General features: G+C 30.6%; 1 protein-coding gene across 1 annotated transcript in view; it reads left to right on the top strand.

Moving 5' to 3' along the window:
• Nucleotides 1-23317, top strand: part of LOC132756411 (uncharacterized) — a 45609-nt gene that overhangs the window by 11022 nt on the left and 11270 nt on the right. Inside the window, exons 18-53 of the mRNA XM_060747481.1 lie at nt 303-459; nt 740-903; nt 1134-1301; nt 1607-1774; nt 2119-2292; nt 2431-2598; nt 3662-3829; nt 3962-4132; nt 4391-4570; nt 4882-5004; nt 5239-5363; nt 5792-6130; nt 6545-6770; nt 7044-7306; nt 8495-8705; nt 8984-9226; nt 9632-9781; nt 10293-10487; nt 10778-11029; nt 11239-11428; nt 11923-12092; nt 12495-12665; nt 12905-13024; nt 13911-14042; nt 14884-15018; nt 15854-15967; nt 16289-16552; nt 16772-16894; nt 17659-17784; nt 18096-18221; nt 18695-18826; nt 19238-19315; nt 20190-20360; nt 20488-20607; nt 21222-21344; nt 22726-22848. Of these exons, the coding sequence (XP_060603464.1) occupies nt 303-459; nt 740-903; nt 1134-1301; nt 1607-1774; nt 2119-2292; nt 2431-2598; nt 3662-3829; nt 3962-4132; nt 4391-4570; nt 4882-5004; nt 5239-5363; nt 5792-6130; nt 6545-6770; nt 7044-7306; nt 8495-8705; nt 8984-9226; nt 9632-9781; nt 10293-10487; nt 10778-11029; nt 11239-11428; nt 11923-12092; nt 12495-12665; nt 12905-13024; nt 13911-14042; nt 14884-15018; nt 15854-15967; nt 16289-16552; nt 16772-16894; nt 17659-17784; nt 18096-18221; nt 18695-18826; nt 19238-19315; nt 20190-20360; nt 20488-20607; nt 21222-21344; nt 22726-22848 (6063 nt within the window). The remainder of the gene's footprint in view (nt 1-302; nt 460-739; nt 904-1133; nt 1302-1606; nt 1775-2118; nt 2293-2430; nt 2599-3661; nt 3830-3961; nt 4133-4390; nt 4571-4881; nt 5005-5238; nt 5364-5791; nt 6131-6544; nt 6771-7043; nt 7307-8494; nt 8706-8983; nt 9227-9631; nt 9782-10292; nt 10488-10777; nt 11030-11238; nt 11429-11922; nt 12093-12494; nt 12666-12904; nt 13025-13910; nt 14043-14883; nt 15019-15853; nt 15968-16288; nt 16553-16771; nt 16895-17658; nt 17785-18095; nt 18222-18694; nt 18827-19237; nt 19316-20189; nt 20361-20487; nt 20608-21221; nt 21345-22725; nt 22849-23317) is intronic.

Below are 23317 nucleotides of genomic sequence, written 5' to 3'. Positions count from 1 at the left end.
GTGACATAAAACCCAATAAATTAAATAAATGAATAAATAAATAAGTAAATAAATAAAAAAACATATGAAATTAGATTGGTTTATTTCTTTTTTTTCTGTCTACTGTACAAATCATTGTCACAAAATTCCGATTTTTAAGGTTTCGTAACCATTTGATGTCTTTTAATACAATTATGAGCTCTCCAAGAACTTTTATTTACATTTAACCTACCTATGAGAATGTAGTGATAAGACACACAATTATATATAAAAAAATGAAATATCCTAATCCGACAAATATTTGCACCCTTTTTGTTTTACAGAATTTCCTTTGGATATAACGGATATTCGATTAGCTGGTGGTACTTTGCCAAGTAATGGTCGAGTTGAACTTAAGGTTATGGACACATGGGGAACAGTTTGTGATAATTATTTCGGAAAAGAAGAAGCTGATACAGTTTGTCGGATGATTGGTTATGCGTATGTGTTTCCACACACAATTTTATCATAAAATATAAAAAAAACATAAACATAAAAAGTTAAAATCAAATCCTCTTGTATATAAACTATCAAAATAATGATGTACGTGTTCAAAAAGCCAACTACATTGTGCAGAAACTAACTTCAAACTGTAATGTTTATAATCACGTGAATGTCTTATAGGATATGCAAATAAAGATGAAACAATGAACATAATTATGTCATTTGGCCTTAAAGCAGCAGATTTTAATTTCATTGAGCATCATTTTGTATTATACAGGCCTGCATATGAAGTTTATTCTGGAGCTTATTTTGGAGAAGGGAAAGGTCCGATCTTTATTGATGATCTCAATTGTCTTCCAACCGCTTCACATTTGAATAACTGTACATACGTTACCTATGATAACTGCGATCATTCCAATGATGTTTCGGTCGTGTGTACTGGTATGTTCTTTCCACCTCAATTTTGTAAGATTATTAATGTTAAGCAACAAACACACCGCTATTGATTTTTATTATGCTATCTCAATGATGGCTTTTATGTTTACTTTTTTTTAATCTTCCAGTACTCATTTAAGATTTTAATTCAAATTTATTTAAAAAGTATCGTCATGATATTTGTCAAATAAAATAACATATACATTACTTACATTTGAATTATGTCTTCTCATCAGATTGTGGAGATCCAACACCAGTAAACGGGAACATCAATTCGTCTAAAACAAGCTATGGAACTGTTGTTAAGGTTTCTTGTAATAATGGATATTTGCTTCTTGGAGATGCGGTAATAACTTGCCAGCTTAATAACAACTGGACCGATGTGCCGTCTTGCAAGTTAATAGGTATTTTGCATTAATGCTTCAAGACAATCCTAGATTCTCCTTTATCAAGTAAAGATGTTGTTAGGACTTTATTGCTCGCCGAATTCAGGAGGTTTAGACGGTATCTTGCATTTTCAACTTTTTTCTATAAACGGGCTAACAGATCGGACTTGAACATATTTCAAAGCTGTCGTGTCCCGGTTTAGTAAATGTATTCTAAATATTAAACATTTTAGCAGCGCATTAAAACAATCAAGTTTTAGTTCAATACAGTAGTTCTCTTTCTTTTTTGATGCATTCTTAATTGATTTGCACACAAACTTCAGATTGTCAAGACCCAACTCCGCCAAATGGACAAAGTAACACTACTGACACTACTAATGGAACAGTAGCTAAGATAACGTGTGATACTGGCTATAATTTGTCAGGCAATGCCATTATTACATGTCAGTCTAATCAAACATGGACATACTATCCATCCTGCAACATAGTTGGTAAAATATTTTTTTAATCATCAAGTACTCAAATATAAGAAATTGAAGTATTTCACTATCAACATTGTTCACCTTTCTTAAAAAGGATTGCATGTGCGAGAAATATTCCTTTCATTTACAATGCGTACATAGAATTCACCATATCACATTGCATAGAACATATATCTGTATATTTAAATAAAACATATGTTTGAAGAACATACATGTTTGTTTTGCTATTCACATAGTCGCACCTTAGGTACTTTCGTGCAAAAATTATGACAGAAACATGCTCAAGACATATAAATATGTATTAAATTTTAATTCGGATGAATAGTTATACAAACCATTTTTATCATTTCTAGACTGTGGAATGCCCTCGCCCGTTAATGCAAAAGTCACACTCTCAGAGAACAAAACAACATACGGGGAAATAGCCGTCATCAGCTGCAATATAGGCTATAGACCAGATGGAAGCACGCCTGTGACTTGTTTAGCAAATGGCACATGGGAGACATGGCCCCCATGTAATATCATAGGTAAATGCTTGTTTATACTATCTACATTAATATCAACCTGTTTTTAAAAACTGTGTTAAAAACGTTTTTATCTCCCTTTCAATATAAACGAGAGACAGTCTTGTCTCAATAAATGAGTTTGTTATCATTAATTTTCAGATTGTGGTGATCCAACACCTAAAAACGGTAACAGAAATTCCACCGACACAATTTACGGCTCAGTAGTATCAATTACATGCGATCATGGATTGAATATCACAGGCAATTCTACAATCATATGTCAAGCTGACGGTACTTGGAGTGATAACCCAGTTTGTGACGCTTCTGGTAAGCAAAAAGTGACATTTTCATATACATCATTACTATACATTCGTCCGGGACTAATTCCAAGGACGGATTGATTTAGTTGTGAGCCAGGTATTGAAAGAATTTAACAGGGATGTTCTTTTTCAGCCCTTCTATTCACTATTTAAGGCTGTGTACCAGAATGCTTATTTCGTTTGTTCAGTTTACATTAAAGAAGAGATATATTTTATGAACAAGAAAAGTAACTTGTGATAAATGAACAAAGTCGCTGAAAGAGTAGTATATTGATTGCGTAAGAATTACTTCTGTTTAAGACCTAATGGTATTCATATTGTTATGACAGCAAAACTAGGGGAAGATGCTCATTTAATACAGTTAAAGAGGGGTAACAAAATTTGCGAACATCACACAGCAAACTTCAGTTAGACTCCCATCCAGGAAAGCTTTTCGCTGTTGCAACCTCAATTATCAATGTCAATAATAATGACACTTAGATTTTTAATGCCGAAAATCGGGTCCCAAAGAGATAAATAGAAGAAATGTAAGGATGTTACAAATACATCTGAACCTGTTAGAAGCAGATCCTGCTAACTACAGGTGTTTACTTTCCAGTACAGTTCATATTCATCCAGGCTCATTCAAACCGGGCCTGTAATAATTCAAATTTTGGCAATTAAGGCTCACTCTAGAGCTCTCAATATTGTGTTCATCATCAAGTTTGCACTTATTGTGGTTTGTGTAGGTCGTATGAAAAGAAGTCAACGAAAATTATGGTTATAGTCCTCAACATTATTATGATTATTTTATTATTGATTTCGTTCTTTACTCATACTACAAAAAATAGGAAAAAGTAATTTTGTATGTCGCTTATTAAACACTAAGAATAATCTAACAAAATTAAATAAATGTAATTAATAATGAACATATTGAAAAAAAAAAACCAAAAAAAACCACACACACACTTTACGTTCATTTTTTCATCTTTACATCAAAGGAAAATTACAACTAGGTTTTTATTTGCTACGTAGAGAGTTTGAAATTTCGGATTTTTTCTAAAATGATAAAGATTTTTTTCTGTCGTCAGATTGTGGTTTACTGTCAGTACCAAACGGCAAAGTAAATGCATCTTCCGGTACAACTGTGGGATCTTCAGCTTTTGTGACATGTAACGAGGGTTATACTTTGGATGGGTCCCCCATGGTTGTCTGCACGTTAGAAGGGTGGAATAGTAGTGTCTCCTGCCAGAAGCAAGGTATATTATGGGTATTATTTAAGATAAAATCATTATTACTTTCAAGAAGCATTGTGTTTTGTACATGATAATGTTAATAATTATATTAATATACTGATCATATTTGTTATCCAATCTATAACACTTTGATAGATTGTGGTGATCCAACACCAGACAATGGAGAAAGAGTTGATAGCGGTGGAACTGACTTTGGCAGCAGTGCAACTATAGAATGTAACACTGGGTATGAACTTATAGGGAACAACATTATTACATGTGACGACGGTGGTGTATGGAGCGATAATCCTCTGTGTGAAATAAAAGGTGAACAACGAAGGAAATTTATCTTACACTAACTTCATAATTTTTATAATCTAACATTAATATTTGTATTTTAATTGACTATATAAATGAACCTTGTCTTTCAAATCCATATTTTTACGTTAAGGTAATTTAGAACTGAAACTGATTTATAAATTTGATTTTGAACTTTGCATTTACTTTGCTCTAACAAGTGACCCAATCTAAAATTAAACGAATCAGTGTCATCAGATATGTAATAAAACACTTTTTCACTTTAAGATTGTAAAAGTCCTGAAAACTTACCAGAAAATGGAAAATGGGATGACTCTGAAGGAACACAGTTCGGAGCGACAATATATTTTGTATGCGATGACGGATTTCTTCTTGTTGGAAGTACATCAATTACCTGTAAAAGTGATGGGGAATGGAGCTCATTACCGCCTTCCTGTTTAGAAAAATGTACAGTGAGCTTATAAATGATTATTTTAATACATTAATTATTATTTAATGCCATAATGATGATGATTTACGTAAGATTACAGCTTAAGAATGAACCTACTGTTTAAAGAATTGCATGTATAACATTAAACAATCACATTTTGTGTTTTATCTCATTGTCAAGCCATAATACATTTTTATATTTTCTATTTGTATCGTTTGAAACCGAATGGGATTCAAATATACTGATATTGTAGTCGGTTACTTAACGACCATGTACATGTTTTGTATAAATAAATGAAGAATAGAACATGAGTGTTTGAATATTACAGCAAATATAGGCGGTGCCTGTGTTAACAATGATTATTGTAAAACCGAGAACGCCGAGTGTATCAAACATGTTTGCTCATGTGTGTCTAGAATACATGACGAAAAATCAAATAAATGTAATATAAGTAAGTACATATTTCTGTTTATGTCGGAGATATATTTCCTTTTAAAATAATATTCATAAAAATGTTGTAATGTCAAATGCGACCGAAACAAAATAAAAAAAAATGAATTAATTTTAAAATAAGCACTTATTTTAGTTTTAACCTTATAAGCAGCCGGTACTATTTTGGCTTGATGATTCATATTTGGTTTAAAATGATCATTACACAATTACAATGTTTTTTTATTCTTCTTAGTGCCTTTATTACCGTATGGACATGAGTACAAAGATACTGCAGTACAAAAGAGTAGCATTTGTGGAGAAAAGATATCTTTTGCTCCGGGCATTCCATTGTTTGATAAAATGCATAAAGAGTTATATGTGAGTTGCTTTGAAACGAGTGTTATTATGTAAACAACTGTTGTTCAGAAACAACCTAAAGAGAGACTTTAATATGATAATTATACGATTACATTTATTACGCATATTGCATTTCCCAGTTAGAAGGTTAAATATTAGTACTTTGAAATTTTCTAATAGAATGTTATTACGGATTATGATTCGTACTTTTTGGCTCTTTGAATGTTTTTGAAATAGATAATGTAAAGTCTAGTTCTGGTCGTCTCATAAGTTTAAAAAGTTATGATGAAATATGATAATTAATTTACAATCTTTAATATATTTTTATCAAAAATATATTAAGAGATGTAAATTAGTTATCATATTTTATAAAGCATTACATCCTAGGCATAGTGTGCCTTTAAAACACTTATTAATTAATCAATTTGTAGTATAACATTTCGTTTTAGGTATGTTCAAATGGTATTATAAGCTTTGATAGTAAATATACAAATCCAACACCTCCGAGGAACAGAGACGGTGTTTCTGAGTTTGCTAATAGAACACTTGTAGCACCATTCCATGCGCCAATCAATTCATCATCGGGATCTGTTTTCTACCGCATCTATGACATTCAAAACAATTACAAAATGATGAAAGAAGATAGAGAGTCTCAGTATAGTTTGGTTACGTACCTCGAAAACATAGTGACAACATTTGGAGACATTGATAAGTTTGATGCCAGTTTTGTACTGCTAGCAACTTGGGACTCTATGAAGGCATCTAACAATGATTACGATAAAACAAAGGTACTTAAACTTCACTAGTTACATTCTTTTATTGCAGAAATCTATTGAAATCTATAAAATATATCTGATATGAACAATGCACAAACTACGTTTTGAAAGCTGGCTAAGTGTATGAGGCATTTTCTAAAAATAAATGCCATTTCTTTGTAGCACTACAAATTCACACTCTGTTTGCCTATAGTGTGTCGAGTTTAAATGCAACATGTCTTCTCTGTGTGTACATTTTATATAAAAAAGAGACTTTTTAGTAACTTTCAGTATTTTTAATGTCAAACATGAGCAAAATATACATGTATCTTTATTTGAAAAAGTCGGAAATTGTTAAGTTAATCCGAGTTTCTTTATCTAGTTAACTTTGATATAAAAGTTTTGATATAATATCTATACGACAGTATTTTTCACATTTATTTGCAGGCCTCTACATTTCAAGCAGTAATTATTTCGGACGGTTCCGTAACATTTTCTTTATTCATTTACGGCCATGATTTAATGCAATGGAGATATAAGGGAACCCAGAACCCGGCAATTTGGGTTGGATATGCAATAAATCAAACTAAACCGTATACCCATCCATTTTCGTTTTCTGACTTATCACTTGGACTTGAGTCTGTAGAGCAAAGTTTGCCTTCATCGTTTGACGGTATTGTAATTATTATTCTTGACTTGATTTTGTATTTATTTTACAAAATTATTCCTTATTATAAGTAAATTTGATTTTTTTAGGAAGTACAACATTCGTACAAATATAAAAGGCAGTTTAAGCACTGGATCAATAAATAATTCGCCTAAGCAATTCAAATACATCGGATTCACAATTATATTAAGTAAAGTTGTGTTCAGTTTTTGTAAATTTCACCGAGACGGAGATGCTCTATAAGCTTAGATTCGTGTCTTAATATTGTTTTATATTTAGGAGTATCTGGTTTGATATTCAAACCATTGTCAAGTGTGACTGACTCCAAACCAAACTATGCTGTTGAATGTATCACATGGTACAACGCAAATCAAAAAGAGAAACAGAAAAATGACATTATAGCAAGTCGACTTCCTGATTGTCCTTGTGACATATGGTTATCAAGGTTTGATCCATGGTTTTGGAATATTAGAAGGTGGTTGCAGACACCTTACACATGCGTTGACATGTTTCCTGGACAAATATACCAGCCCTATGGAAAGGTCATTATCAATATTTTGTTAAATTATTTAACTTCTGAAATAAATTAAAGGGTAATAAGCTTTATTCAATATATATTATCATATTTGTTTCTAAAATGAAAATCAATAAGTTTGAACTGCCTCTAAAAGTTTTTTTCCCGATACTTGAAAGAGTTATTACGATGAAAAAGAATATCTTTTAATTTAACATCATTAAAGTGTTTGAGTATTTTATAATGTTCCGGGGCCAGTTATTGTGGTATGCCTCTCAAAACACATTATTTCATAAAGTTCTATGGACGTTAGTTCATAAATCATGTACTACTTTTGCTATATTATCAGTGTTAATCTTAATTGTGCCTTGATTTTAAACTAAATGTGTCTGTATTTCTTACCATCCTTTACTAGTTTTAGATTATCATTATTGTTCAATAGGTTTACTTAATTTATGTTGTACATTATGTCTTATATATATATATGATTATGTTTTATCGGATTTATGTAAAGCACTCTTGAACATTTATTATTTATGAAAAGAGTGCTATAGAAATGTGGTATATAATAATAATAATAATAATAATGCCTTTAAACATTGAGCAAGAATGCAGTTTTTGCTTATAAAAACTAACGTGTTTTCCTTATACAGGTATTTGAAACGTTTCCTTTCCAAAACTCGCACAATAATTTTTAACTGCAGGTAGCACATATATAGCTTTATACACTTTCCAAGCGTTCCCCATCACATGTTAGAAACGTACATTTATTGATTTATATCAAACATTCTTTTTTCTAGAATTCTTTAAAATGTGACTGATCAAACATAAAAATGCTTACAAACATTTTAAATAACTTAAACAACATGCCCCGTGATTCATGCTAATTTTCATGAAAATTTTGAAAATGTATTCAAAATTGAAATACTGCGAAGTGTATGAAGGAAGTAATTTACACATAAGCCACGAAAATTACCAAAAAAAAGAGGTCAACAAATTCGTCATGCAAAAATAATCCTTATTGTGTTTGTCAGTTAGTGTCAACTTTAACCGCACAAAACATGAAAGTTCTTATTTCAATCTTAAATCGTTTAAGATCTCAGTACATTTCAATCAAGTTTGATTTTCATGAAATCGTTGGCACATCTGAAGGCATGCATCTTTATTTTTTTTACCTGATCACTAGCTGACTGAAAGGTTTATCTTTTTATTTTAGTCATGCTGTTACGACCTATCAACATGGCTTTGGACGGACAGACGGCCTGTGGCAGGCAGCTTTTATCGGTATCACCCAAAACATAATTTGGATCATTATATAAACGACATATATCCAAAAGAAGTCTGCTGTGAGCTGTCCAACTACTGTAACCTTTTCTACGAATTACGCCCTACTGGAGCGTGCTACAGACATTCGCCCTATGACTTTGGTATGTTTTATATACTTTTTACATGCAATTGGTGTGCATCAAATAGAAGAATTCAAGCTGAAAAACAGCATTTAGTTGGATACAGATTCATGTTAGTAGTAACTAAATTGATAAATCTTCATAAACTTGTAAATTCTTTAAATTCATAATAAACGTGTCAATAGTAAATATTGTTAAATAATAAAAGAGTAATAAAAATGAATAGGGATAAACCAACAGCAACAGCAGGTGAATATATATCTATTGATATCTGTTAAATTTATGTTTTATTTTCAAAGGAATATTTTGGGGCGATCCTCATTTCCGAACATTGGATGGTCTAAACTTTACATTTAATGGCCTAGGAGAATACACTCTTCTCAAAGTTCAAACAGAAAATATTTCCTTTGATCTCCAAGCAAGAACGGAACGAGCAAGGAAACAAGATGGGTCTCTGTCTGAGGCTACAGTTTTTAGTGCGTTCGCTGCAAAAGACTCTTCCGGTGCCACTTTTCATGTAGAAATGAACAAGGCCAAGAATGGTAATATCTGATGCACATGTGTACACAAATAGATAAAAAGATCTAAAAATATATGAATATGTGGCTCTTTGAAAAAATGAATACAGTAATAAAGTTAATGAAATAAAGGAATTAATATAATAAATGAAGCAACATTTTGTTTAATTGAAACAAACTACTGAAGCACTTTCTGATAAAATTTGAACATTTTTGGGAAAGAGGCGTTGCTGGCGGCATTTACAGATAGAAGACGTTACAGATAGCTTTAACAAGAATCATTCGAGAAATATATTTACATGACCGTTACATTATGTATATCTTTAGGTACAAAATAAAAGTTAACATAATTTAGCCTGATTGTTGAATATTCCAAACGTAAACGAAAATGGAAGGTAGATATACTTGCATTTCATTTGACTATTTCAGGTCTAAATCTCTACGGAAACAATATAGATTTGACTGATCAGTACAATTCCCATAATGACAACGAAACATCTTTCTCATATACAACCGACGAGGAAAACCTTGTTTTATCAAAAAGGAATGGAACACTTAGTGTATTGTTTCCATTGAGTGGTAATTGTTTTCGAAGTTTCTAAACATTAAAAGCTTTATACATCATATATTAATATATGGTTTGTTTTTTAATTCATCATTAATTTTACGATTTCGATGATAAATAGTACCATATGTCCTTGCTGCTATCTTTAAGGTGGACCACCCGTGAAAAGATGTGAATACTGTTTACAGGATTTTACATCCCCTGACACTTACTTTTTACAATGAAATATTAAAAAAGTATTCTTTGCCATATATGAGCTAGAAATAAAACTTCTTTTTTTAGATACTAGAAAATGATGATTCAATATAGTCGCAAATTGTAAATATTCTGTAAAAGATAAAGTTAGATTGATGAATTAATTTAATTTCTTTTTTATGTTTTAACATATTCAAAAACATTTGAACTGCGTTTATGTGTCAACTTAACAAAGTATTTTTTGGCATTAGTATTTTATGCTGTGCAAGATACAACATCTTAATATTTTGGATCAAGCAAATAACTTTCATACCTGTTCTTGTTCTATAGGTATATCATTGAACATATCCGCTAGCGTGGAAATGTTATCCCTCAACACTATAGTTCCTCAAACCTTACATAATGTAACAACTGGCCTACTGGGTAATTATGACGGATTATCTAGTAACGACTTCATGATGCCAAACGGGACTGTTCTGTCGCAAGATATATCAGAAAGAGAAGTGTTTGCTTACGGAAAAACATGTATGTAGTTGCCTAACTATTTATTTCTTAATATTAATTTTTAAATGCCAATTTATTTACTAAAAACAGATACAGCAAAAAACTTAGCATATATGTACGCCGAAAATGTTACCACGTTCATGGTAGTTTAGTCCTAACAGTTAGGCACGGACAGTGAATGTTTTAAATGAACATAAAACAAATCATCGAATATCTTATATATCATTGTTGTCATCTCAGAAAAAATGATATTTGATAAATGTTTCTTTACAAGGTTATTAAATTTGATCAAATGAGCTTATTATTTTCAGGGTCAATTAACGTCAATGATTCTGCATTTATATATGAAGAAGGAACCACACATTTTGATTACCATAATGTCAGTTATGTTCCAAGATTCTTAGATGAAGTTGACGAAGAAACAAGGAAAGATGCAGAAAAAGTTTGCAACGGATCACAAAATATTGAGTGTATATTTGATCTTGTTTTCACCGAGAAGACAGAAATAGCCGAGGAAGCGAATCGTATCAAGGGACAAGCTGATGCAACTCGTGTTGAACTTGGTAACAGTATTGTAAAATCTGAATAAAAAAAACTTTTCTAAACTCGAGTAGCATACTATCTAAAGATTTCAAATGGAAAACATGTAATGTAAGATAATTATCATATTATATACTCATATTTTGTTTCTGTTACTTTCTTTTAATAAAACAATTTGACATCGTTACATAACTTTTTGAAACCTCTATCATCTTACTGTTATAACTTTTAGATGAAACAGTTCCAAACTTACTGGGATGCGCTATAGTCAATGTAACAAAAGGAGGTGACGTTAGTTGTAAAGTGACATTAGATGAAGGGACAAACATTTACTTCAATGAAAATAACGTCAATGCTACACTTGATAATGTAACATCGACCGTTTCATTTAAGCAAATAGATGATTACCCATCATTGGTTCGGTATGTTAATTGATTGATTAATTGTTTCATTCAAATGCATCTAATCTTATCTAGTCTTTTTCGGAAATATTTTAAATCGTTAAAGGAAGTCACCAATGCTCTTACACATATATGCCACCATTGCCTCGTGGTCAGTTCATAATGATAAAACTTCAAAACAAATAAAGACATGTGCATCCTGTCTTACATGTATACTGTGAACCATTTACTTAAGTACATAGTCATGTTACGAAACAAAATTGCATTACACAAAGACTGAAAAATGTTCACTAAATCAAACTATGAAAGCACAAGGAGTTGAAAGAAAAAAATAAAAGGGCTAATAAAATTCAAATTGCTTGTGACATTGAAGAACATGTACCTACACAATTCAGTGAATAATTAATATTATTCATGTTATTACAAATGGACGTATTTCTAAGTAGGTAGTTTAAGATATTGCAGTTAGCGGATTGATATCTGATTTTTGTTTTAAATATATTAATATTTTGCAGATTTTCCGCCAAAAATGCAAACGATAGATATTCGCCTTCATTTATTATAAGTATCATATTATGCACTGAATGTAATGGGAAAGGCTACTGCACGGACGAAATACGTGATGATCCCCGGGAGACCGAATACTTTAAATACGCAACTTGCGTCTGCAAACCAGGATACGAAGGTTAACCTATTTGAAACTCATATATGCATGCCATTTTCAAAGCGCGTTAAATTTAAATGATATTCTAAACCGGGTCGTGATATTTCCTCGTCTTATAATCAATTGTTCCAATACATATAATTATATGAATTGGTTAATTGATATCATGATTTTTTCTATTTGTAACTTCATCTTTTATTGTGTTTTTCTCCTCTTTCGTTTAAGATTGCATTAATTTGTTTTCATGAAAAACAAAATATGACTATTAATTATTTCCTTCATGTAACATTTAACTTGATTGATTATAAGATTTAAAGTTAGGGTTAGGGTTAGGGACAATGTTTTTAAATTAATATATCATTTGTATTTAAAATGTGTTACATTCTTACATTGAAAGTGAAAATATTATGATTTTCTCAATAGGATTGGATTGTGAGAGAGAATTTGATGCTTGTTCAGAAAATCCATGTTCATTAGGAAGAAATTGTACAAGCAATCCAGTTGCAGAACAGTTAGAAAATGGAAAAGGTTACACGTGCGAACCATGTCCACTGGGATTTAATCCTCTTGATAAGAACAATGAAGAGTGTTTAGGTATAGAAACATATATCTAGATTCCACAGTTTAATATATAACCTATGTGACTGTCTTAAACTCGTATAACACAAGGTTTGCTTTTTAAATTGAAAAAATATAAACATTGTTGAATGTTAATTTGCATTATCATTATTTTAAAACGTATAATGTCAAATGTGCATACGTTTATTTATTTGGATACAACACTAAATTGAGTTTGTATTAAATATTACACATAGTATACATCTTTTTTAAAGATATCGATGAATGTCACCATAGTGTGTGTGATCATATTTGCACAAATACTGACGGGAGTTACCAGTGCAGTTGTGAAGCAGGATTCAGAGTTGATGTCAAAAATATGAGCAGATGTCGAGGTAAGCAACCTTGTTTATTGGACTAATTAAACAATCTAATTTGTCATTGAAGTTAATATCATTAATGACTCTACAGATGTAGTTTAGCTGGGAACGTAGGGATTGTTGTTGAAGGATTAAGCAACTCTTGGCATCTCAAAGTTTTGTCATATCTCAGTCGGATAAATCTTATCAGTATGTTTCATTATTATTTACGTACCTCCATTTATTTCATTCCTTAAAGCAAATATTAGAGACCCAGCAATGTAAGAAGCCTAGCCTATGCAAATTTAGAAAAAAGTTGCAATGTTATTCAAATGACGTAACCACTACAAAGAAAATGAAAATGAATTGAAAGTTAAAGGACAGTTGTATTTTGGTAAACTATGAAAAAAGAAAAAAAAAAAGATTTTTTTTTGCTTAGATCCTCAATAATGTGTATAAATATCTATAAAAATGTAATTTATTGAACTTGTAATGCAGAAGAATTATCCAATTCGGTGGACTGTTTTAGATGTTACCTCTAGACTTCAAATTAATATGAAATTTGCCGAAACGTTATTACTAAATATGTTGTTCCGAATACTTATAAATATTATTGCATTTTGGCTCTGCTATTGTTCAACTATTGCTTCCTTAAAATCTTAATATCTAATTCTCAGTCTGTATTCAATTTTTATAGGTGTTGATAAATTTTTACCTTTTTCCCGTTTCAATAACAATGTCTTTTGTTGCTTTGGTAATAAAATAGAGAAAAATTGAATCTTTAAAGAACGCCCAAAACGACAAAACTGAAAATGTTGCAGGCTCGGTTTGATTTACCCTTAATACCGTTTGCATCAAAGCTTAACTAAATCCAAGAATGTGTGAACGTTTCAATATCTTCAATGTTTGATATACATTTCAGACATAAACGAGTGTGACGAGGCCAGACACAACTGCTCACACATTTGTAACAACACAAATGGAGGGTTTACCTGTCAATGCCATCCTGGTTATATTTTCAATACTTCGTCGTGGAAATGTGATGCCAGTCCCGGTATATATGTTTGCCCTAATGTCTAGATTTTGCTATCACTGCTATTATTGTGACAAGCCAAATAGTCATGTATACACGTGGTTTGGTTGATAAGCCCCCCTTCTTTATATTTCATACATATTCCGAGCCTTTATATCTTTGCCAGGTATTATCTAAAATATACCGGTATTATTTGGTAATATCTTTATTTCTTTAACGTTTAAAGTTGTATGTATATTTTAACGGTACTTTATTTGAGCCAATCATACTTTTATATTTTTTAATATTGAAATAATTAAATATCAATATGATGACATAATATAACAATTCACCCCGTCTGCAGTAAAGAAATTACTAGAAAGATACTTTGTCAAACTTTCTAACATTTTTGTCTAGCATCTTTAAACGACATGGCAATGCATATTAAAAGTAAAGATCATTTTCAAAGCATATCTTCTCCTGTTAACTTTGATTTGAAATTATTTGAAATAATGTTGCTGAATTGCCAGTGAATCGTAACATATATATTTGGGTGCATCAGTCTAGAAAAAAATGTTATGAAAAATAATTGCAAACACTTAATTGTCTAGCACAGGTCTTGGCCAATATAATTGTGTGAATGGTTTTTAATGAAGACTCACCTTTACATAAACAAGAAATGCTTGTGGTTGGTTTGATTGCACGAAGTTTTAACTTTTAATATTAGACTTATAAGCTGAATTGACGTTTCGACTTCCAGTCACACTATATTTTACTCAAAAATAGTAATTCAACATTGTTGTATGTTTGACCAGGGACGTAATTTAAGAAACTATTCGAATTTTTAAACTATAAGATAATATATAATTGTTTATTTTAACAGACGATAGTGACTCATGTAGTGAAGATGACGTAAATAGATGCAATGAGACTTCCGGATGTGTAAAAGAAACAGACGGCGTTAGTTGTTTCTGTGAGTCTGGGTATGAGCTTGATGAAACCGGCGAACGATGTAAAGGTATAATATGATATTTACAGTCAACTTATACAATGTATATTTCACATTTTATTAAAACTATTATGGGTAATAATTGTCCAGGACAATCTAAATAACATAAGGAAAATATTCATGAAAAAGGTAATGTTAATGCACTGGGTCCATCGTTTGTTAAAAAACAACATCATTTTATCGTACATTAACGCCATTGATAAAAATGGGTTCCTTCATGTTTTGATAGATTTATTATCAGGTTTTGAAAAAGTGAAACATCTCATAATAAAAAAAGAAAATATTGAACATGGCTTCTGCGGATGTTTCGTAATTCAAAATATCTCCATTTGTATGTGTAAATGTTGAATTTACACCCCGCTGGGGTTAGGGGACAGGAACGGTAGCTTATATTTACCACTTACCGTATATGAACAGACTCAATCAAACCGAGCCTGAAATGTGTTCAGTGATTCGGTATTGGACGTTCTTTCTCTATGTCGGTTAACAAACCAGTTGTTCCCATTTGCCTTTAATGTTAACATGTCATTTGGGTTTTGCTTATTCATTTATGGTTCTCAATTTATTGAAGGTAGTTAAGATATTTTAAACATTTATTAAATATTATTGTTATAGTCAAAGATGTTTTATCAATAGTCAATATTATGTTACGACATCTAAAAAATTAAAGCTTGATATAAATAATGATAGGTGCGTTTTATTGACATATATGCAATCAAAGCGTTCTAAATATTTCCTCTTTAGTCATTTTGATTATCCGTTACACTTTGTTAACGTCATACAAACTATAAGGATCAATTTCCTGTGTTCCTTATCTTTTCATTACTTTTTGCTTATTTTTAAGATATTGATGAATGCGAAAGAAGTGTCTGCCCGCAGGATTGTAAAAATACAGATGGAAGTTTTGAATGCAAATGTCTCATTGGATACGAGTTACAAGGGAAAACAACATGTAAAAGTAAGTATATAATTAAACAGATATAATTTACGTTAAATCCTAGATATTTGTCTTCACTTGTCGACATTAATATATCACTTTCTTTCGATGGTTTTACGATTAAATCATATCATTCCTATGAGAATAAATCAATTTTATTTTAAGGATCCGTATTTTGAAAAACATACCTCTTGTGAAATTAATATTTTTAGATACCATTTTCTTATTTAGGCTAGGGTAATTGTTTTATTATATTTATATGCCAATTTACACCATGTAATCGTAGTAATAACATAGTATAATCTAAATAAATTGATCGAATTTACGATACCTTTAAAATAGGGTGCGTTGTCCCTAATTGGGGTGAAAACTGTTCAAAGAAATGTGAATGCAGTGGTCAAGGTGCCGATCGATGTGACCCTGTTAAAGGTTGTATATGTCTACCTGGATGGACTGGTGAAAAGTGTAACATCGATATAGATGAATGCAGAGATATCGTTGGTGATATCTGCAAAGACTCCCGAAAGAAATGTGTGAACAATCAAGGATCATACAGCTGTAGATGTATAAAGGGATTTATTGAATCCTTCGAAGGAACGTGTAACGGTATGGACACATTATTAACTAGATTTTAAGTAAAGTTAAGTTATAAAGTTAATTTTTCAAATGTTTGTAAAAATAACAAAGGTCGATAACACAATTTTCTTTTTCTTTAAAAGCATTCTTATCTTTTTGTCATTTTCATTACATAAAATCGAAAATTAAACCTGAAACTTATAGAAAAACTATTAATTTAAGATGAATTAACTTCTATTTCAACAACAGATTTTGATGAATGCTTAAACCCAGTTACAAATGATTGCACACAGTCATGTACAAATACTGTCGGTGGATATACGTGTGGGTGTCACAAAGGATTTTCGAAAATTAACGAAACACATTGTAAAGGTAAACTGTTTACAAGTTTTACTAGGCTTTTCGTGTCATATTGGAGCCCAAATGATAACGTTCACAAGAAAAAGATTTGTGTTTCATTATCAACTTCCTTATCGTAACAAGTTTGCAATTGTGAATTTTTATAAAGATATTTCACTGAAGTGTTTTGACATGACGGAACTGGATATATGTTTTTCTAAATTAATGCACCATTTTTTTTGTGTTGATCCAGACCAATAGCAGACTTGCAAACTTTCAGATTATTCACTCAGTATTTTTTCCATACAAATTTCTTTAATGGGGCTAAGAATAAGATCAAAACACAATTTCAATTTATATCCGAGTATATAACTTTATCATACATTGTTTTTCTTTTTTCCGGTTAAAAGTGTAAGCAGTTCAAATTATCTATTTCACCTTCGTTGTTGGTAATCAGAGCATAGTCGGTTTCTTGTAACACTTTTCTCATAAACCACTGCGGTCAAGGAAAACCAAATCTACTTTTTTATCTTATTTTGCCGTTTGCCAAATCGTTTATTTACATTTAACTATGAAATTGTGACTTATTTTCTTTTAAAATATCAAGCAAATATTTAAAGATTATTTTATTCTATCAAAGGCTTTAATGTTCGTGAGAAATTACAAACTTGCTTAACAAATACATGATACAGTGTTTATCGGACTTGTTATTATTTACTATGTTGAAGGTAGATAAATTCTTTTAAAATAACAATGCCGATCATTTTCTCAAACCCTTATATTTTATATTGTTTCAGATATCGACGAATGCACTCTCGGAACAGCAGGGTGTGAACAGTTTTGTGAAAATAGTCCCGGCCATTACAGCTGTTACTGTTACTATGGTTACACACTTAACGATGATAGAAAAACGTGCTTAAAACGTAAAGTTTTTGTTTAAATATGTTTTGATTAATAACATTATTTAGTTCACAATTAGTTGATACTGTTCCAATGATTATTATCTTTCTGTAAACGAATTAACTTTATTGATACATTAGTAACGTTATTGTCTTAAATTCTCAAGAAAGTTTAATTTTAAACATGCAACAATAAAAAAATACTTACCCTTCATATACGCATTTATCTTTTCATTTATTTGATATATTCTAATTCTTTAATAAAATTTTATTATTGTTTTTATATAGTAATAAGTCATTTTATTAAATACATTTTTGGGGGTTTAATTTTTCAGTACAAGATCCATGTAAGGTGATAAATGGCCTTGACTGTTCTCATTATTGCTATGTGAAGGATGGTACATTTTCCTGCAAGTGCCGTAAAGGCTTCAAACTACTCCCAGACAACAAGACATGTATAGGTGAATAATTGTTCCTTGACCAAACAATTTACATGCTTTACTTGTTTATGCTTTACGGGTATATAGCTGTGTTTTATGTATCTAAGGTACTAAATAGAGAAGAATAAACAAAAAACAATTTCTGAAGTTTTTTAGGGAGAATATTTTTCATTCTGACGAAAATCATACATTATGGATAAATAACAATAATATTTTGGACAATCACGTTTGTCAATTTCCGATAGAGCAAGAAACAAATCTGCTTAATCATAATGAGATAATAATTTCAGTTAAAATGGTGAAATAAAGATTTATTTCGTTTGTTTTGTGTTTAAGTTTGTTGGATAACTCATGTTTAAAGTTTTATAAAGACGCTGTCCGGATGACAGGTATGTAAATATGTAATGGGAAATTATGAGTTTTTCAATTTTTGTATTCTGCTGGAAAAAATATGCACCATGTCAATGTTGTATGTTTTGTTTTTCATCATTTAGATATAAACGAATGTAGTGAAAATGTCTTAAATGAATGTTCAGTTGGTTCCAAATGCAACAATACTAATGGATCGTACGTTTGCCAGTGTCCTATCGGAACAAAACTTGAAAATGACGGACGTACTTGTTCTGGTGAGTTTGAAGTAATGTATTATGAGGAAAAGTTAAGAAACATATAAAAAAGCATTAAAATCTTGTTATCGACGGTAATCCAACAGATTTGAAACATGAATATGAAACATACAAGCTGTTTTGAATGAAAAAATGATATGTAAATTGGTTACTATTGTTTAAAACAGTCTGTTACCGTTTGTATTTTGTAGTCTATACTAAAATCTTATTATTTTTGCATTTCAGTAGGTAAATAATTACAATTTAAAGAAATAAAAGAATATTATGTTTAGATTAGTGCTTCTTTATTATTGTTTAGTATGTATCTAAATCAATGTTAAGAACTTAGCTATAATTTAGTTACAGAATATTCATGCTAATTCTACGTTCTGTTTGACTATCAGTTGTCATTTTTGTCATTATATTTTGAAGTATGTGATGAGTTTCATTTTGGAATTGGGTGTTCAAAGAGTTGTAGTTGTCTACATGGTCATTGCGACAAGATAGAAGGTATGTTATCAGAACAATGTCAGCAGCAAATCCTTTATTGCAGCTGTTAAATCTTAGTTCATACATGTAAATAAAATAGCAATGAGCCAACAGTCCTTTTATATCCTTAGGGTTTTAACATGATGCTTTTAAATTGATTTAAATTGTAAATATTTACAATAAATGTTGCTTAAATGTAGGTTTAAACACTACTCTTGACGATTTGCCGTCAATTGGTCGCCAACATTCTATTCGGTAGTTGTTTGAACAGTTATATTATGTACCAGTTCTATGTCTGAAAGGCATTGTTTGTTAATAACTTTTTTGAAGTTTTTGAGAGTTACTAGGTACTTCTTATCGATATTCTACTGTTTCTTCGGGGTCATATATGCCAAAACAAAAGTGTTGAAGCCTCAACCGCTCTAGGGTTTTTAAAAATATGGCATCTTTCCAGATTTTTAACAAACTCTTTTAAAGTCGAATTCAAATTTGAAAATTGGAATTATACATAAGTATTAATATAATCAAACTAGTATTTTGTTCAATGTTAAGTTGCATATATCTGAAAATGTATTCATTTTTTTTCTCAATATAATTTTATATACTGAATGTTATATGGAATGTATTTTCAAAGAAATCAAATTGCCAAATTATTATTATAACTATTATTGTTATTATTATTTTTATTATTTTTACTATTATTATGATTAGGTAGATTTGCAAAGGTCAGATATTGAGGTATCTCGAAAAATTGAAATATCTTTTGTTTGAAATTTTCTTCAGTACAGTCTAATTATTCCTTCAGCACAGTCTAATTTATAAACAAATAGTTTCATGTCAGGCATATTGATAACCTTATAGTTGAGGTTTGTACAATTCTTTATTTATATTCCAGGATGTATTTGTACAGCTGGTTGGGAAGGCGCTAACTGCGACATTGATATAAATGAGTGTACAAGGAATGCCAATGTTTGTAAAGGTGATCACATTGAGTGCATCAACACACCCGGGAGTTCTGTTTGTAAATGTCAGACAGGATTTCACAACGTCTCTGGACATTGCAAAGGTAAATTTTGATGTTTCCAATAAAAGAGTCGTGTATTTTTACATAATTAAGAAAAATTTGCTTTTTATGCATTTTAAAATTATAACTTTTAAAAACAAGATGTTTTATTGATTAATTTCCTTTTTAGACATAGATGAATGTCAGGATAGCACTTTAAATAAGTGCGATCAAAACTGCATCAACAATAATGGCAGCTACTCATGTGCCTGCGAGACTGGCTTTGTATACCGTGATGAACAATGTGAAGGTAAAACATGATTTATAAGTATGATAATTTTGATCTTTGTTTCCCTAAATCAATTTTTTACATTATGACATCTTCGAAAACTTTACAGTGTACTTAATAAAAAAATGACACATAAAACTGCGCAAAGGCGTCATTACACTGTAATTTCATTTAATATCCATTCGAAAAGCGAGGTCTGTGACACAAAAAATGGCTTTAATTTGATATCGTATTGTAAAATCATGCAATGTGTAAAAATATCATATTATACAATTTTCATTTTGCTTTTTATGTATATGTAGCTCTAGCATATGCCTTACATTTATACGATACATTTTGTTATATATAAACTTTGTCTGAAAGTAAGCGTTGCCTGTCCTGTTTGGTGTCGTGCTGGACTCCTTACCGGTGGTACTGCGTTGGGGAATGCGTAATAAACAACGTAATAAAAAAGTAATAATGATTTTATAAGATATTTACAGATAAAAAGAATACATGATGTTTGTGATATTCATAGTAAACTGTGATTTCAATTATATGTATTTTTTCCAGCTTTAACTGTGTGCATCAGTTTAAAGCTGGAATATTGTAATAATAACTATTTATTGTATGATTGTAATGTTGATATTTTATAGATATTAACGAATGTATATTGAGTGATAGATGTGATCAAATATGTGAAAATACCGTTGGAAGCTACAGGTGTATGTGTGAACCAGGATTCAGCCTGGATCTGACGGATAGAAAGTCATGTATAGGTGATTTTGTATAACATATTACGAGCGCGATTGATGTTTTATAATAAATTAAATTTCCTTTTCTCTACAAATGCATAAACATATTTCTTTATATATTTTGTTTTACATTTTGCATCTATTAAATCCCTCAATATATTTAACGTCATAAACCAATGTATAAAAAAGAAATAATAATTAATAAAACGTACGCTACAGTTTTATATAATCTGTTATGAAGAATTAAAGTAGCTGTATAATAGATTTTATTTAGATCTTGAACATACAACTGATAGATTTATGCATACGGAATTCGGTCACAAATCTTATGTTTCAGCCCTCCTTTAATTTTATTAGATTCTTTCGTGGATCTCGAAAACAGATTCTTCAGTTTTGCTGATTTACATAGAAAAACGCCTATAGTTTACAGAATCTGCAGTCTCCAAACTGTTTTTTGCATTAATACCAAATATGAATTTAAACCTTATTTAATTAAAGTAAAAATGTTATCTGCCCTGGCGATGTTCATTTTCAAAGGCGAATAACTTAAAAACACGATAGTTGACGTTCAGTTTGTTTGAACGAAATATTCATATTTATTATACCTCAATATATCCTTCAATGTTAAACTCCCATGGCCTATTATGTGTTCTGATTGAATATCACCCTCCTAGGATATATTCCCGTTGGATATTTCTTATATCAACATGGGGACATAACTCTTGCATAACTCCATATTCAGTTAATGTTTAAGTTTAACTAGAATTATATAACAATATGTTTTTGGTGTAAAGGAGATAACACCAACATACCTCCATATTTAATATTGTACTAGTTAATTCCCCTCGACAATCTTTTTCTATTTTGTAGGTCTTTTGGTATAATAAAATATATAACAAATGGCTGTCGGGGTGATATACCTGTACTCATGTTGACAATATCAACTATCACCCTGACAGCCATGCGTTATTTATATAATATTGCAGAACATTTCAACACCGTATTCTTAGAACGAGCAAAGATCAATTGCATTTTGTTATACGGTTTTCATTCTACTTGAATGTCTATCAGAAACCTGTAGCGTACATTTTTAAAGAAAATACAAAACAGCTGATGCGATGTATTTAAAATCAAAGCATCATTAATCATTTGAAACTCCTAGCATTGAATATTTATGGCAAAAGTGTTTAATTTTAAATTTTGTACAGACTCAATCAAACCGACTCTGCAATATTCATGTAACTTTGTTGTGATCAATGTTTGCGAGGATTCACCCTTTCTCCAGATCTTAAACTTAAATTGCATGATAAAATATGTGTACCTTTTAAAGGAGATGCAATAAAATGAAACGATATTTTAACACAGGGATTGAAATTTAATAACTTTACCCAAACTATACCTGCAGTGAACAACCAATGCAGAAATGAAACCAATACGTGCGGGGATCATGCAACATGTTTTATCGAAAACGGACAGCGGGATTGTATATGCAGCAAGGGGTTTGAGAAAAATGGATCAACGTGTGAAGGTGAATATATATATCATTTTAGGAAGACATTTCAGACAATTGTGAGTAGTTTTTAAACATAAAAGAGTTAAGGACCCTGCGAGATAATAGCAGAGTGTAAAGCTTTTTCAATGGGTTAAGTCAATTAACAAATTGAATGTTTTTTACATTAAACACATGATTAAAATATGGTGAAAATAATTTAAAACCACAAAGATAAAACAAATGGAAATAAAATTAAGAATAACGACTATTTTTGATATTTTTAGATGTTCTCACTATCTGCTACAACAATAAATGGTGTTTTAACTTAATATTAAAATACCATAAGTTTTTATGTGAATGTTTCATTTCAATTGTTCTATTGCAAGTCATTTCTCGACAAAAATGGAAAACACGTGACGATATTCATTGAGTGATATGCTTGTATCAAAGAGTTTGCATTTCAGAAATAATTACAATACAATGATTCATTTGGAGAATATAGGAT

This window comes from Ruditapes philippinarum, unplaced genomic scaffold, assembly GCF_026571515.1.
Source record: "Ruditapes philippinarum isolate M1 unplaced genomic scaffold, ASM2657151v2 ctg277_1_1_1_1, whole genome shotgun sequence".
Taxonomy (NCBI): domain Eukaryota; kingdom Metazoa; phylum Mollusca; class Bivalvia; order Venerida; family Veneridae; genus Ruditapes; species Ruditapes philippinarum.
Note: the sequence above shows the minus strand (reverse complement) of the source record. Positions and strands in the feature narration are given on the sequence as shown.